The sequence below is a fragment of the Muscardinus avellanarius genome, assembly GCF_963383645.1.
Source record: "Muscardinus avellanarius genome assembly, chromosome: 4".
NCBI classification, from domain to species: Eukaryota; Metazoa; Chordata; class Mammalia; order Rodentia; family Gliridae; genus Muscardinus; species Muscardinus avellanarius.
In genome coordinates, this window is record NC_137789.1 from 131,932,898 (window position 1) to 131,948,768 (window position 15,871).

General features: G+C 45.2%; 1 protein-coding gene across 1 annotated transcript in view; it reads left to right on the forward strand.

Moving 5' to 3' along the window:
- CNNM1 (cyclin and CBS domain divalent metal cation transport mediator 1) overlaps positions 1-15,871 on the forward strand; it is a gene marked incomplete at both ends in the record, with an annotated part of 61,660 nt that overhangs the window by 24,140 nt on the left and 21,649 nt on the right. Inside the window, 6 exons of the mRNA XM_080694848.1 lie at positions 3,766-3,909; positions 7,911-8,051; positions 9,343-9,512; positions 11,527-11,626; positions 12,063-12,110; positions 15,503-15,565. Coding sequence (XP_080550974.1) covers positions 3,766-3,909; positions 7,911-8,051; positions 9,343-9,512; positions 11,527-11,626; positions 12,063-12,110; positions 15,503-15,565 — 666 coding nt within the window. The remainder of the gene's footprint in view (positions 1-3,765; positions 3,910-7,910; positions 8,052-9,342; positions 9,513-11,526; positions 11,627-12,062; positions 12,111-15,502; positions 15,566-15,871) is intronic.

The window sequence follows — 15,871 nt, forward strand, 5'->3', positions numbered from 1 at the left end:
GGTTTTCCATGATATATGTGACTCTCAGATCAGAACAGGGTGCAGTGATCACTGACCTCTGTCCCAGTCTGTACCTAAACAGCATGGCCTCTTCCATATGTTTGTAGATCTCTATAGGCTCTGGAAGGAACCTTAAGGCTGATTGTGAATTATAAAATGTTTCTATATAGATGACATAGATACATTGTCTTGTCTTGAATATCATATAAGTAGGCTTTAAAATCTCTATTCCTAGGTAGTTACATAGTGTCTCCTCAAATTGATCTTACAAAGTAGCTTTTTCATGTGAAAATTATAGTGCTCTTCTTTAAATATCAAAAACTGTTCATTTAATTATTTTTCTCCCCACCCTCCAAAAACTGTGTACTTCACTAAAACCTGGAGAGAGGCAGGGAAAAGGTATGCCGATGTCTGGGACAGCAAGCCCAGGAGTACACATGACAGCAGCGACATCTAGGCCAGGTGCTAAGGGCTAGCAGCGCTGTCACCACTGCTCAGGCCAGCAGTGCTATCCAGCTGCCTAGGGAGCAGAGGCAGACGAGGGTCCTGTGGGAAAACACCACAAGGAGGGAAGAATAGAAACCACCCCCATTTGGACCCAAACTCAACCATACCCCACAGCTCACTCCATGACAAAGCCCTTGTAGACCCTACAGGACATCAGGAGGACAGCCGTCCGCAAGGTGTGGTGCAGGCCACAGCGTGTTATCATCCAGACCTGGACAGACATGACAGTGTAATGGACTAGACTAATGTTGGGGGTCAGTGCTCATCTGCATGTATTGCCAGTCAAACTCAATGCCTTGGGCTCCAACTAGAGGGGTTGCAGCGGGACACAATGAGCTCTGCAGTGGCCCAGCCCAGGGCAGCAGCAGTGATGTGCACTCCCCTTTGCCAGCACTCAGGGACATGACAAGGTTTAGGGCTTCAGGTCCGCCATATCCACCCTGGTGTTCATGAACTCCCCAATGAAGTAATAGATGCCGCCTTTTCAGGTGGGGAAGGAAGTGGCCACGAGCAGCTTAGGCTGCTGCACTGGTACATGATGAAGTAGGAGAGGGCGAAACAGTTCCCGCAATGGACAGGGTCGTGATGCCCACTGCCGGTACTGCCAGAGCAGTATCCCTAGGCAGCCCTGCCTCTGGCTCTCTCGGCCAGGCCAGGGCCTGGAGCTCACCCAACTGGCTGTGGCCTTCTGTCTTCTGTTTAATTCTATCATATGAATTAGTCATATTAGTGGTGGGAAGTATTCTGGAGTTCATATTATTTTTAAAAAGCCAATTTTAAGAAGATGATATTAAGAAATTGCTTTTCCAAGATTGTCCATTATATTGGCTATTTGTTTTGTCATCTGCTAGCACATGTTAGAAAGAAGAAAAAAAAAACGTGAGAACAGGTGCCATAAGTTTAAGAAAAATGTGTTGGAAATAAAAAACTTTTCATTGCTTACATTCTAAAAATTAGCATAATTTAATTTAAGCTACAATACAAAACATTTCAATCCTGCTGTGTAGGATGCAGTTGTTTCAAAGAAGGATAATTTTAGAACCACTGATGCAGGGTTTAAATCTTAATTTAAACACATAGTATTATACTAAAAACCAAAGGAAATGAACTATCCGGGTTTATATTTTATAAACAGAACCAGGAGATGTGTCTACACCACTGAAGAAAGCAGGCTGACATGAAGCAGGACTGTCAGATAAGACTTCAGTCCCAAAACTAGTACTGAAACCAATTACTGGGTTTGCAATCCAGCTCTTATAGACTGTGCAGCTTTGGGCATATTATTTAACCAGTCAGAGCCTCATTTTTTTCATCTGTAAAATGGGGGTAGTAGCCAGGCGTGGTGGTGCATGCTTGTAATCCCAGCATTTGGGAGGCTAAGACAGGAGGATCATGGTTCAAGGACAGCCTCAACTACTAAGGGAGGCCCTTTGCAACTCACTGAGACCCTGTTTCAAAAATGAAGAATAAAAAAATAGGGCTGAGGGTGTAGCTTGGAGGTAGGATGCCTCTGGGTTCCATCCCCATTACCCCCAAATAAAATAAAATAGCCGGGCGTGGTGGCGCACGCTTGTAATCCCCGCGCTTGGGAGGCAGAGACAGGAGGATCGCGCAGGTTCGAAGCCAGCCGCGCGCGCTGGCTTAGGAGACCCTGTTTCCAAATAAAAATGTAAAAATAGGTCTGGGAGTGTAGCCCGGAGGTAGAAGTGCTTCCAGGAACCCCAGTACCACCAAAAATAAAATAAAATAAAATAAAATAGGGGTAGTATAATACTCACCTCAGGGATCATTGTGAGGATGAAATAAGTTGAGCGCATGTCAGGTGTTCCTAATAGCACCTGGTGCATTGTCAGAGCTCAATAAATGTGAACTGCTATTATTCAGTTTCTGGGCAATAAAAATGAAATATCTACCTATGCCACATTATAGTTTACAAAACCTTTCACACACCCACTAGGTCCTGTGAGTTCCATGGTCTCTTTATGGGTACTGGTTGGTCTAGTTACATTATTGCTAACAAACTACCTCAAGACTTAGAGGAAAGAACACCAGCTATTTTTTTATTTTTTATTGGTGACACCAGCTATTTTATTATGTATCCAGGTTCCGAGTTGGTATTTCCAAAAAGAGTACAGCAGAAATGGCTTTTCTCAGCTTGACAGTGTCCAGGCCACTGCTGGAGACAACTTGAAATCCTGGAAGGGACAGACTGGATGCTGGATCAGCTGAGAGTAGCTATGGTTGACAACAATTATTGGTGTTTTAAAACTGCTAGTACAGAGGATTTATTATTATTATTATCATCATTATTATTATGTGTGTGTGGTACTAGAGATTGAACCCAGGAGCATCCTACCTCCAAGCGACACTCCCAGCTCTTGTTATTTTTATTTTGAAACAGGATCTCACTAGATTGCTGAAAGTGCCCCTACTTGCTGAGGCTAGCCTCAAACCTGGTGGGATCCTCCTAGCTTACTTAGACTTCCAAGTACTAGGATTAGAGGCATGCACCAAGTAGAGAAGATTTTGACACAAAGAAATTACAAGTGTTCAGGGGATACATAGGACAATTACCCTGAGCATTACACATCATTTAAGTGTATTGAAGTATACACTGTACCCCATAAATATGTATAGCTATTATGTGTCAATTAAAATATATAGTCACACTGGGCATGGTGGCACACACCTGTAATCCCGATACTTGGGAGGCTAAGACAGAAGGATTGCAGGTTCAAGACCAGCTTCCGCAATTTAGCAAGACTCTCAGCAACTTAGTGAGACCCTCTTTCAAAATAAAAAATAAAAAGGGCTGAGGGTATAGCTCGGAGGTAGAATGCCTCTGGGATCTAAACCCAGTACCACAAAATAAGTAACAAATAAAAATAAAGTCACACACCATGGTGTTACAGTGGACAACAGACTGCATATTACCTAGTGATGTCACAGTTTATACAATACTTTGTATAAGTATTCACTATGCTGTTCATACAACAATGAAATTACTTAGCCATTCATATCTCAAAATGTGTCCCTATCATTAAACAGCACACATCTGTTTCTTTTTTTTTTCTTTTTGAAAAAAGGCATAAGGTTTGGGTTTAAAAGAGTGTGCACACAAATTTTATGTTTTGAGGAGGCTGTAAGATGAGTTTGGTCCTAATATTGATCATAGAGCAACTTTGTGCCATTTTCTTCTAAGGGAAATTTTTCTGAAGATGTTACAGATAATTCACCATAATTTTATTTGTTCTCCAGGAAAATCTCACCTGGCCATTGTCCAGAGGGTGAATAATGAGGGAGAAGGGGACCCCTTCTATGAGGTGATGGGCATCGTCACGCTGGAGGACATCATAGAGGAGATCATCAAGTCGGAGATCCTGGATGAAACCGACCTCTACAGTGAGTGCCTGGCCTTGGCGCCTCCCCAAGGTCATCAGACTTCCCTCTGAGATTCTTCAGTATGGTTTAGTTTGATATACAGGTGTCAGGGCAAGCCCTGTGCATTTGATGTGTGCCAGCAACCTCCGCCAGGTGCTGGCATGGCGATATACCCTGGCTTGAATCACCCTGAGTCACTGGAAACACACTAGCTAAGTGTTTTTCAGGAGGAAACCTTTGGGAACTGAGCCAAAACTAGAAAAGGAGACTTACCAGGCTTTGGATGGAAAAGGAACTGAAGGAACAGTGTGCTCGGGAGGGTGCCCAGAGACCTTTCTACTCTTGTTTCTGCCCTCTTGTTCTTTCTATGTTGTCCCTTTGTCTACCTGGATGCAGAACCCAGAATCCCCTTGGAGTTCCACTAACACCAAGCCATCAGTGAGCATTGCCCTCCCTGCCTAAACCTCGCACTTAAATGTCTGTCTTTGGATATCGCCCTTCTCCTTTGTGTCTTCCAGCATCAGCATGCTGGGTTTCTCATTCTCCCCTCTCACCCTGCACCAAGCACCTGCCTGGCGTCTATCCTGCTTCCCTCATCCTCCTCCCCACTGCCCATCAGGATCGAGATGGACACCTCTGCAAAGAGTAACTGCTTACCAGGCATACTAGAGCACGCCTGGAATCCCAGTACATGGGAGGCTGACACAGGAGGATGGGGGGGTTTGAGGCCAGCCTGGGAGACTTAGTGAGACCTTGTTTCAAAATAAAAAATTAAAAAAGGGCTGGGGGTAGAGCTTAGAAGTAGAGCACCCCTGTTGGAGATGGGTGTTCTACCATGCATCTTCAGTAATGTGCACACACACACACACACACACACACACACACACACACACACTGCTTGCAAACATTACAAAGGCCTGCTTTGTTTCTGGAATGGGAATGTTTTCTAAATCAGTAGGAATCTTGGGAAGTGTTTTCTCCTCAAAATTTCATCTCACAGGACAGCCATCCCTTTCTATCCACTCAGATACTCCATTTCAAACCTCTGACCTTAGTTTGCTAGAAGCAGTCTTTTATAAACTGGCTCTTGGCAGGCATGGTGGCACATGCCTGTAATCCCAGTACTTGGGAGGCTGAGACAGGAGAATTGTGGGTTTGAGACCAGTCTCAGCGAGTTAGCAAGGCTCTCAGCAACTTAGCAAAACCCTGTTTGAAAATTTAAAAAATAAATAAAATAAAATGGAGCTGGGGGTGTAGCTTAGCTAGAAGGCCCCTGAGTTCAATCCTCAGTACCACACACACAAAAAAAGTTTCCCAGAAGCAAAAACCCTTGATATCATACAGCAATGAGTGGTCCAGAAAGAGTGCCTTCCTTTGGACTAAGAAGAGCTCAAGCCCAAAAGGTGGGCCAGGCCTTGATAAAAACTAGCAGGATCTCACTGATTGCGAAGGGCCTCTCTGAGTAGCTGAGGCTGTCCTCCCGTCTCTGCCTCTCAGAGATACAATGCCCCTGGGTTCTATTCCTGATACCGAAAAACAAAACAGAACTAGCAGGAATATATAGAGTGCCTCCCTTTGGGAATCTAGCATTGTGTGCTGCACTGGCCAGGCTGTCTTCTTCAACAGGGATTGAGCTCAGAAATGATCTCTCCTTCCCCATTCCAGGCTCCCTTCTCCACCTTTGCCCACCACTCTTGCTCTAGAATTCCCAGAAGTCTCGGATAATACACTGGTGAAAGCAATCCCACCACCATGTTAGTGGCAAATAGTAGTCTAAGTGAGTCAACTCTTCCCATTGCAAATGTTTAAACAACCTTAATTCTCCAGACACCCACTATTAAAATCAAAGGAATGAAGAAGATCAAAGGAGTGATTCTCCAGTGACATAACATTAAATGGCATTATGATGGGGGTGATGGGGGGATACCCAGGCAAACAGGTCATACAGATCCAGAGAGCAGAAGTGGGTCCTAAATCTGTATTTGCTCCTCGATTGCTGAAGTATCTTCTCTCTAAAGGAAAGAGTCAAGATTTCTCCCCCCTTAAATAAGCTAGCATGATTCCTTAAGATCTGTGAAAAGACTGAGGAGCCAGGAATACTGTGTCTCTTCTTTCACAACCCTGACTCCTTATAGGCTCCGGACACCTGATCTGGATCTCCCCCCTGTCACCACCAGAGCAAAGGCAGTAGTCAAAGCAAGGGCCAGATGGCTGCAAAGGTCCAGAGTCCAAGGCCTGCCCGCAGGAGAGCTGGGTGGGTGGAAGGGTGGTTTCTCCCTTCTAGGAGGAACCCCAAAGGATCTGGAAGAAGCAAGTTCTAAAAGGAGAGGGAGAGAACAAGGAAACCAGATCTGGGGTCCTGTTTTTCTACCTCAGGGGCCATTACCTCCTGTCTGCTGCATCCAGTCCATTTGTACCAGGAACTCCTGCAGCCCTGTTGCTTTCAAGGTCAAGTCTGGAGAGAACTCAAGTCCCTTTTCCTGTTTCCCTTAAAAGATGAGAGTTTCAATTTTTTCCCCCAAAACTCAGGGAAAAGAAAAATGGCCAATGAAAACATCGCCCCCTTGCCGGGCATGGTGGCGCACGTTTGTAATCCCCGAGCTTGGGAGGCAGAGACAGGAGGATGGTGCAGGTTTGAAGCCAGCCTCCTCTGGCTTAAGAGACCTTGTTTCCAAATAAAATATAAAATATGTCTGGGAGTGTAGGCCGGAGGTAGAAGGCCCCTGGGTTCCATCCCCAGGATCACAGAAAGAAAGAAAGAAAGAAAGAAAGAAAGAAAGAAAGAAAGAAAGAAAGAAAGAAAGAAAGAAAGAAAGGAAGGAAGGAAGGAAGGAAGGAAGGAAGGAAGGAAGGAAGGAAGGAAGGAGAAAAGAAAACATTCCCCCCACTAAATATCAGTATAACAGGGACAAGCATAAAGAAATAAATGAGAACAATATTAAATTAGAAAGGCAAAATTTCCCAATCAGTAATCACATGCCTAATATATAGGCCCTTGGAGGTTCCAGTCCCTGCCTAGGGCCCCCCTAAGGAACCTGCCTTGGTAGATTATAGGTCCATTCTTATTCACCTTGCATTTCCCCTTATATTTCCTCTGATTCTCTGCCAGTGGAGGAGCTGGGGTTGAAGCAGGAGAACTGTGGCTGGGAAGAGGGTGGCACGCCTCAGGAACTACTCAGAGCATAGTTTAAAACAGCAGGTTCTGGGGAGTTGAGGAGGACAGAGGCAGAAACACCCTGGGCCTCACCACCCCCTCAATGCCTAGAATTCCAGGCCCTCAAGGTACATGACTTTGTATTTTTGTTTTTTGGAGGTTTTTTTTTTTTTTTTTTTTTTTTTTTTTTTTTTTTTTTTGGTACCAGGGATGGAACCTAGGAGCACTGTACCTCCAAGCTACACCCCCAGCCCTATTTTTTAGTCTTTTTTTAATTTTTGAAACAAGGTCTCACTGAGTTTCTAAGGGCCTCAGTAAGTAGCTGAGGCTATCCATGAACTGCGATCCTCCGGTCTCCGCCTCCTGGAATGCTGGGATTACAAGCATGCTCCACCACGCCAGGCAAGATGCATGACTTTGTATAAGCTCTTTCACATGGGGACTCCTGTTAGAGTCTCCTAATAGTGACACCAGATAAGTAGATGATTTATTATTAAATCTATACAGGGGCCCAAAAACATTTAGTAATAATAAAAACAAAAGCTGTAATGCTTAGAAAGGTTGCAGAGCTAAGGAAGAGCACTAGCCCTAGAACCCTGGACTTGGGAACGCCACCCCAGCTTTTCCCCCTTTCTGCCATCTACTACCTAAGCGCAAGTTAACACTGAGATTAGGGCTGCCCTTCACCTGCCATCCCTTGTCAGAAACCTTCCACTCCCTGGGGCAGAGATGTCCTAATGTCCTCAATAGCTGGCACTGCAGAAATGTGTATGGTCTCAAAGGCTTTAACCCCCATGACCCCAGAAAAGCCTCCAGAGACCAACAGTGATTCTGAGATAGCTGCAATCTGTCCCCTGTGACCCTGCAGCTGACAACCGGAAAAAGCAGAGGGTCCCACACCGGGAGAGGAAGCGGCAAGACTTCTCCTTGTTTAAGCTCTCCGACTCAGAGATGAGGGTGAAGGTCTCGCCACAGCTTCTGCTGGCCACACACCGCTTCATGGCCACAGGTAGGTCCTTGGCCCCAGCCCCAGCCTCTACCTAGAGTGGGTCCAGCAGAACCTAGAACCACTGTGCTAGGAGCAAGGTGCCCACCATAGGACAACAGGTTGCCAGGCGCTGTCCTGCTGAACTCCAGGCTGATCTCACAGCGGAAAAAGTGAGCGTGCTTGACTCTTCTACTTGAGAGCTAAAGAAAGCATCGATGCACTTCCCCTTCTTTGGCTTGTGTCCTGCCTGGAGCCTGACCCTCATCCCCTTCTTTGTAAGATGCCCAGAACATTTGCCCCAGAGGGAAAGGCATTGTGCTACCCAAAAAAAAACCCTGGGTCCAGTGCCCTCCAGGAGATGTAGGGGCCTGAGAGCAGAGAGATGTATGGGCTCAGAGAGTTCTTAAAATAGAAATGGATTGTGAATCTCAGAGCCTTCCGAAAGAAAAGGTGAGAGGATCTAAAGATAAACTCCTTCTTGTGAAAAAGGTAGTGTGTTTGAACCCTCTGAGCCTCTCACCCATCCCTAACTGAAGTGCTGACCTAGATGATCAGATCCACCACTGAGTTCAATATTTAATTAATAGAGCTTATATTTATTGGATATGTAATGAGCGCAAGCTAGTCCTACCATTCCAGGAGCTAAAAAGTAGGAAATTTTAAGGCAGAGCTTCTCTAAAGTAGGATTTTCGTATGTAATCTAGTTCTTGATGCAGATTTCTTTAACTATTGGCTAATTTCTCAGAGCAAAACAGTTGAATCTGTTTAGTGTAGGTAGCATAAATACATAACAATATATTAATATGTATATACTATTCATGATGCTTCACTTTATTGATGACTTATCACTTAGATAATTACCTGTCTCTGTTACCTTGGGATTTCATTTCCTCCAAGAAGTGTATGTCATGTAAATAAGCCAGATTAAATTTTCTGTATTTCATTCTATTATAATATTAATGTACTTGTTGCCTACATGGCTTAGTTATTCATGCCCAACTTTAAATAAAATCATAGAGAAAATTAATAACAAAATAGACATTTCCAAAATGGTGACCTCTGTATCCTGAGATGCTGTCATAGGGACACACAGTCCCAGAAGGCATGAATAAAGCCCTGAGATGCTCAGTTGGGCTTAGGATCCCCCACCTCAAGGAACTACAAATGCCCAGCCAGCCTGGTACCCAGGGGCATGACGGGGGCAGTTTAGACAGCCCCAGTTGCTCCCACTCTGACTCCTCCCATTTGCCGCTACTAGAGTGAGGAAGACAAGGAAGGTGCTTATCCCTCCCTGCCTCCCACTGTCCCCTAGAAGTGGAGCCCTTTAAGTCTTTGTACCTTTCGGAGAAGATCCTGCTCCGGCTTCTGAAACATCCCAACGTGATCCAGGAGCTGAAGTTTGATGAGAAGAACAAGAAAGCCCCAGAACACTACCTTTACCAGCGCAACCACCCTGTGGATTACTTTGTGCTGCTTCTACAGGTGAGTAGCCAGATAAGGGAGCTCCTGGGGCAAGAGGAGGGCAGCTGCAGGGTGAAGGGCATGGCCCTGCCTCCAGCAGTGAAGCCAAGACCTGGCTGACTGCCTTTCTGCATGACCCACAAGCAATGTTCGGGGTGGGGTAGAGTGAGCACCTCTCCCGTCCAGGGGCTCTGCTGCTTAATTTCCAAAACTACTCCCTTGCTGAGTCCTTGATACCTCCTTGACTCTGAGTATCCCCTACAGTGGACCCATCCACTGCCTTCCCAACTTTGGACAGTTCTTGTTTTTTTGTTTTGTGTTTTGTTTTTTGTTTTGGATTTTGTTTTGTTTTGTTGTTGTTGTTTGGTGGTGCTGGGGGTGGAACCCAAGGGCTTTCTACATCCAGGCTATACTCCCAGACCTATTTTTTTAATATTTTTATTTGGAAACAGGGTCTCACTAAGTTGCTGAGAGCCTCACTAAGTAGCTGAGGCTGGCTTAGAACCTGTGTAATCCTCCTGTCTCAGCCTCCCAAGCACAGGGATTACAAGCATGGGCCACAATGCCCAGCTGGACAGTTCTAGTTTAAACCCTTTCTTCTGTCACCATCTCTGAGCTCTGCATTGGTCCTTGCTCTGCCTTCTGGAAGCACCTGGAACACATTCATTCTCACATCCATGTCCAGCCTTTGTAGTCCCTTGAATCTTTTCCATCTTTGGAGCCAGGAAGGGAGCAAATGACCAAGTGAAAGATGGGTGGCGTTTTCCCAGAACTCACATGAAGACTATCACCTCCTGCCTGGGGGTGTGGGTAGCCAGTCTTAAATAAGTGTGCGCCCTGTCCTGGCCCTGCCGGGAGCTCATCACTCACTCCCGGTATCTTCCCAACATAATCCAATGGACCCTAAACACAGTGATGGTTTTAGGATCTCAGGAAAGCTCACAGTAACTTAGGAATGACTCCCTCAGTCAGAGCCTACCACAGCCTCTCTGCTCTGACACTCTTTGACTCACATACATCTTTCCAAATCATCTCAATAAACTGACCTTTCCTCTTCAAAAATGGAATCACATTTTTCACTATTGGAAATTGATATGGATCCTGCTGCATTGTTCATGTAACATAATGAACAATACAAGTCTTTATCCTTTATGCTTAATGAAAATTTAGTTTTCAAATAAAATGTGAAGGGAATAAAATCTGTAGCAAGAGGCTAGGCTTGGAAATTGAAAAGATCTGCCTTCAAAATTAACATTGTCATTTCCTAATTATCTTTGACCAAGTTAACATTTAACCTTTCTAAACCTCAAAATTGATGCATCTATAAGTTGGTGACAAAAATAGTGTGGATCCCATGGGTTGTGGGGCTGACTGCACGAAAATCCATGTGGTATACATAACAGCCTCAGATCCATAGACATATACCATACACTACCTCTATCACCATCATTATGATGAATTCAACAAGCTTTGTTTGAGATGAGGTTTTATTTCAATCAGGTTTTTATTTAAATGATCTACCTAGGCATAATGGCATATACCTGTAGTCCCAACTACTAGGGAGGCTAAGGCAGAGGATTTTAAGTTCAAGGCCAGCCTGGGCAGTATAGCAAGACCTTGTATCAAAATTTAAAAATTATAAGGGCTGAGGATGTAGCTCAGTGGTAGAATGCCCCTGGGTTCAACCCCCAATATTGAAAAAAGAAAAAGTCAAATCCCAGATGAAGCTGGTGGGGAGTTTCTGGGTCCCTGGCTTAGCTGGTGCTTGGACCTGTGTCATGAGAGGATGATTACCAAGAAGGAGAGCTTGGTTATTCATGGCTGGATGCTGCTTTATGAACAATGAAACAATGAATTTGCTGCAGAGAGCTACCAAAGTTGGAGGTGCTACTTCTGAAACATAAATCTGGACAGAATTCGTCCTGCCATGTGATAACATAAGTCTGCTTGTCATCCAAGCAGAAGTGCTTAGGGTCCTATTAAGTAGACCTGGAAGTACTCACACATACCCTCAGTAAATTCCTTCTTTCTCCAGGGTAAAGTGGAAGTGGAGGTTGGTAAGGAAGGCCTTCGCTTCGAGAATGGAGCCTTTACCTACTACGGTGTCCCTGCCATCATGACCACTGCTTGCTCAGGTATTCCAGTGTCTAAGCCATAGCTTGGGAGGCAATATTGGGAAGCAATGGGTTATGATGGAAAAGTCATCTAGGCTCCTCTTTTGAGTCTTACTACAGATCCTAGACAAGCCATTTAATTAACTTCCTTGGCTTTAGTTTTCTCCTCTGCAAAATGGGCATAAGAATCAATTTTCATTGAGAGTTTGTGCTTAAAAATTAAATTAGAAAAAAAAAAAACAATCACATCAAGTGTTGGGGATGGGGAGTGGGATTTTTCAGCATGAAAATATAGCTTTATTTTGCTTTTTGCTTTTTACCCTCAATTCCTGCCCTCTCATTTGATTGCCTGGCTTTCATGGGATCCATTGGTGCTAAGGGTGGACTAAAAGGGGAGATTCCCATAAAAAGGTATGTTTTCTGAATTGCCTCTTCATCTGCATCCTTCTGTCCTTAGACAGTGACGTACGGAAGATCGGGAGCCTGACTGGATCCTCCGCCTTTCGTATGTATATCTCAAACCCCGTCCTCATCCTCCCCATCAAGGTCCTGCCTCAGCCCGCTCTGGGGACCTGGACCGAGCACTTTGAGCCTAGGCTGGGCTAACACAAACTCTGGCAGCCTTTTTGTAGTACCTCTGCCAGGATCACTGCCTCCTGCCAGGTACCCAGATACCATGGGGGCTTCGGTTCTGTGTCTGGAATGTTTACTGTGGCTTCTCTGCTCCCGTGCAAGTAATAAATGGTGTGTGTGGGGGGGGGGGGTCATTCTGTGAGCGGAGGCACCACTTATTGCCACCTGCCAGGGCATGCGGGGAGGGGATTTATGTGCTTTGGTGGAAATCCTGCCTTTCCTTCTCTGCAAGGAAACTTCACCCTCGCCTTTACTTGAAAACTCTCATGTGTCATTATTGTGTCTGTGACATTAATGCTCAGTAAGAAGTGACTATGAGATTTGGCAGTGTGAATCTCAGGCTGGTGCAATATGTTGCTTATCTGCTTTCTCTCCTCGCTCACCACCTCTCAGCTGGTGAGAAGGTGGGTGCCAGCTGGCCGTGCATGCTGCTCGTAGGGCCTGGCACAGGGCTGATGGCTTCTCGCTCTGTCCCTTCTGTGCTGTACCTTCTTGAGTTTCCTGTGTAGTTACTGAGTGCACTTGTGTTTGGAGGGCATGGCGTTTTTCATGATAAAAGTGTGACTCTGAAAGAATTCCTTCTGTACATTTTCCCTCCACTGGTCTGAGTTCTGCATTCCTTTCAGCTGGTAGCATTTACAGTGGCAGCTTTAGTGCCAAAAGGGGTGTTTCCTCTCATCATAACAAAGGTTTTGCGTAGTCTTTATATTGGGATTTATCAGCGGGTCCCGGACCCTGACATCACAATTCTTAGAACATAGCAAAGGATAACCGTTTTAAGATGAGAAAAACTAAGGAACTAATTTTCTCCCTATCATCCAGCAAGTTGCTGAGTTACCTAGACGCATCCTGGTGTTCTGAAAGATCGCACAGCACAATGAATACAGATGTTTAGATCCCTTTTGTTCCACAGTGCAGCTACATAGAATTACAAGGAATTTACCATGCTTTTTTACTTTGCAGCCCAGCAGATGGCTGAAATGAAGTATAAGTACCTGCCACACCTAAGAGGTTACAGAACTTGAGTTGAAGGATATGTCTAAAAAAAAAGAAAAATCATACATTACTTTGTAAATGAACAAATCTCAAGTAAAGTTGATGATGACGGAAGTGCCAGAAATCAAAATAAGGATGCTGGATGGATGGGGGATGGGCTACAGGACTGAATAAACTTTCATTCCCAAAAGATTTCTACCATCCGTCATCACATTAGGGCATATTTCTGGGACTCTGATATGTTCCTAAAAATGTTGGCTGTGCTCTGACTTTTCCAGAATACAAATGAGATGGAAACTCTGTAGGGAAAAGAGAGAGAGTGCCAGTGTGAGCGGTCCTCATAAGGTCCCCATCCTGCCCAATTTAGATGGCCTTCTTTTCTTAAAAAATAGATAGATAGATAGATAGATAGATAGATAGACAGACAGACAGACAGACAGAAAGATGGAAGATAATATCTGATTTCTAGTTCTATCTACCAAGACCTTTAATTTTACCAATGAAACAAGAATAATCTTAACAACACTGATCTCTCCTTCAAAACCAGTTAACTAAATGGAAGAATTAAGTTCTCTTTCCCTCCCATGCTTCTGAGCATCTTCATAAATTTTTAGGAGAAAAAAGTAATATTAGCCAATAGGGATAAAGAGACATTTTCCATCTTCCCTCACACCCTCCTCCATGGGGGTTGGGGGAGTTAAGTGTGAAATAACTTCAAAGGCTGCCCACACCCCAGGGCTGTTTCCCTAGGTGGAGGCTCAGCCCAAGCTCCAGCCACCCAACAGCATCTTTCACTAAGAACTTCAGCTTGTGGGTTGAGGGAGAGCTTTATCCTAAACCACAGGGAAACAAAGTCTTATAAGGTCTTGACCCAGCAAACTCCCCTTGTCTTTGAAGCCAGCCTACAGCTTATTTAGCCTCTGAGGGAGAGAGTAAAAGAAAGAGTTTGCCAAAACCCTGGTCCTGTGATCTATGGACTTTGGCTTTCCGGGGTGGAGCAACAGAACACAGTCTAAACTATCTCCTTTATGTTGGTTCTGATTGCCAGGGAACCCAGGAGATCCAGGGTGAGTGAGCCTGGCTCTCTGGAGGAATCGTGCCTGAGCTCAGGGTTGCCAGAACAGATGCACACAGACATGCACAGTGGGGAAAGAACACATCTCGCGTCTGTTTAGTGGCGTATACTTCTAATTTAATAAGAACTCCAGTTCTCCTTGAGACCATGTGGTTTCTTACTCTAATGTGTTTTGCAACATAAGAGGCCTGTTCAGATATTCATTAACATCTCATGTCAGTACTAATGATCATCAGGTAGGTAAAAAGCTCCACTCTCCCACTCCTGCATGGATAAGTAATTTCATATTAAATCCCTTGGTGTAGAAAATATGGCCACAGAAGGTGCCTATTTCCATGTGCCTCCACCTACAGACTGGCTTCATTTGGCTCCTTGGAAGGGACTCCAAGGAAAATTAGAAGGAAAAAATTAGAAGGAAAATTAGATAAGACTGGGGAAGACAGATTCCCATGCAGAACAGCACTTGGTCAGAATCAAGATGGACCACTTCCGACTCCATGGAAAAAGAAAGAGAAGGAAAAGGGGGCAGAAAGAGAGGTGCTTTGAAGCACTTGCATCTGCTAAGAAGTGATCTATTTAACTGACTTGAGTTGACTCGCATTAAAGCCACTAGAATGCTGCCCTTCCTTGGTGAGGATCCTTTAGCAGTGTACAGTTCCTCCCCAGCACCAGAAACAGAGGAGGGTGTGTGTCTAGGAGTCCCAGGCGGGGTCCAGCTTCCTCTGGGATGGCTGTAGCAGGAGCATGTGCTTGGCTTCTGGGCTTCTGGATGGGATCTCTGTGCTCGTGTCCTCCAGGAGTACAGCAGGATGCCTAGGGCAGCTGGGAAGCCTGGTGGGCTTGCAGGGCGGGGCTCGAGGTGGGTACTCCAGAGAGGATGCTGCCTACCTGCGCCCCACCAGGCCACTGCCTGTGTTTGTCATTGGCCTCAGATTCTCTACGAGATTATTAAACATCTTTTCAGAAAACCTCCAGCAAAGTCCATTTTACTTTCTTATCTTTCTGGAGAGATAAGAGATCTTTATACACAGATGCAATCCCCATGTTATCAGACACTAGATTCCTTTTTGCTGAGAAATGTGATATTGTGAAGATCCAGGAACAGACTGTCTCACCCTCTTTTCTCTGTCTCTTTCCTTTTGTGTTTATCTTCCCCTTTGCCACTCACATATCCTTGGCCCCTCACTCTCTAGTGCCCGTCTCTGTGTCGCGTACCTTCGCCTTCAGCAGAGGGGACTCTCTGGCAGGCTCCCCAGGTAAACATGCATGGTGTCTTGGGTCTCTGTAGAGCCAATGGGGTTTGCAAGAGGACTTTGGTCCTTCTCCTCTCCTTTCTCCCTTCTCCCTTCTCCTCCCTTCTCCTCTCTCCTCTCTCCTCTCCTCTCTCCTCTTCTCTCTCCTTTCTCCTCTCTCCTCTCTCTTCTCTCCTCTCTCCTCTCCTCTCTCCTCTCTCCTCTCCTCTCTTCTCCTCTCTCTCTCTCCCTCCCTCCCCGCCCCTCTCTCCCACTCCTGCATGAAAACTAGTCTCTCCCAACAGACACTGCCAAAACTAGAGCATAGTG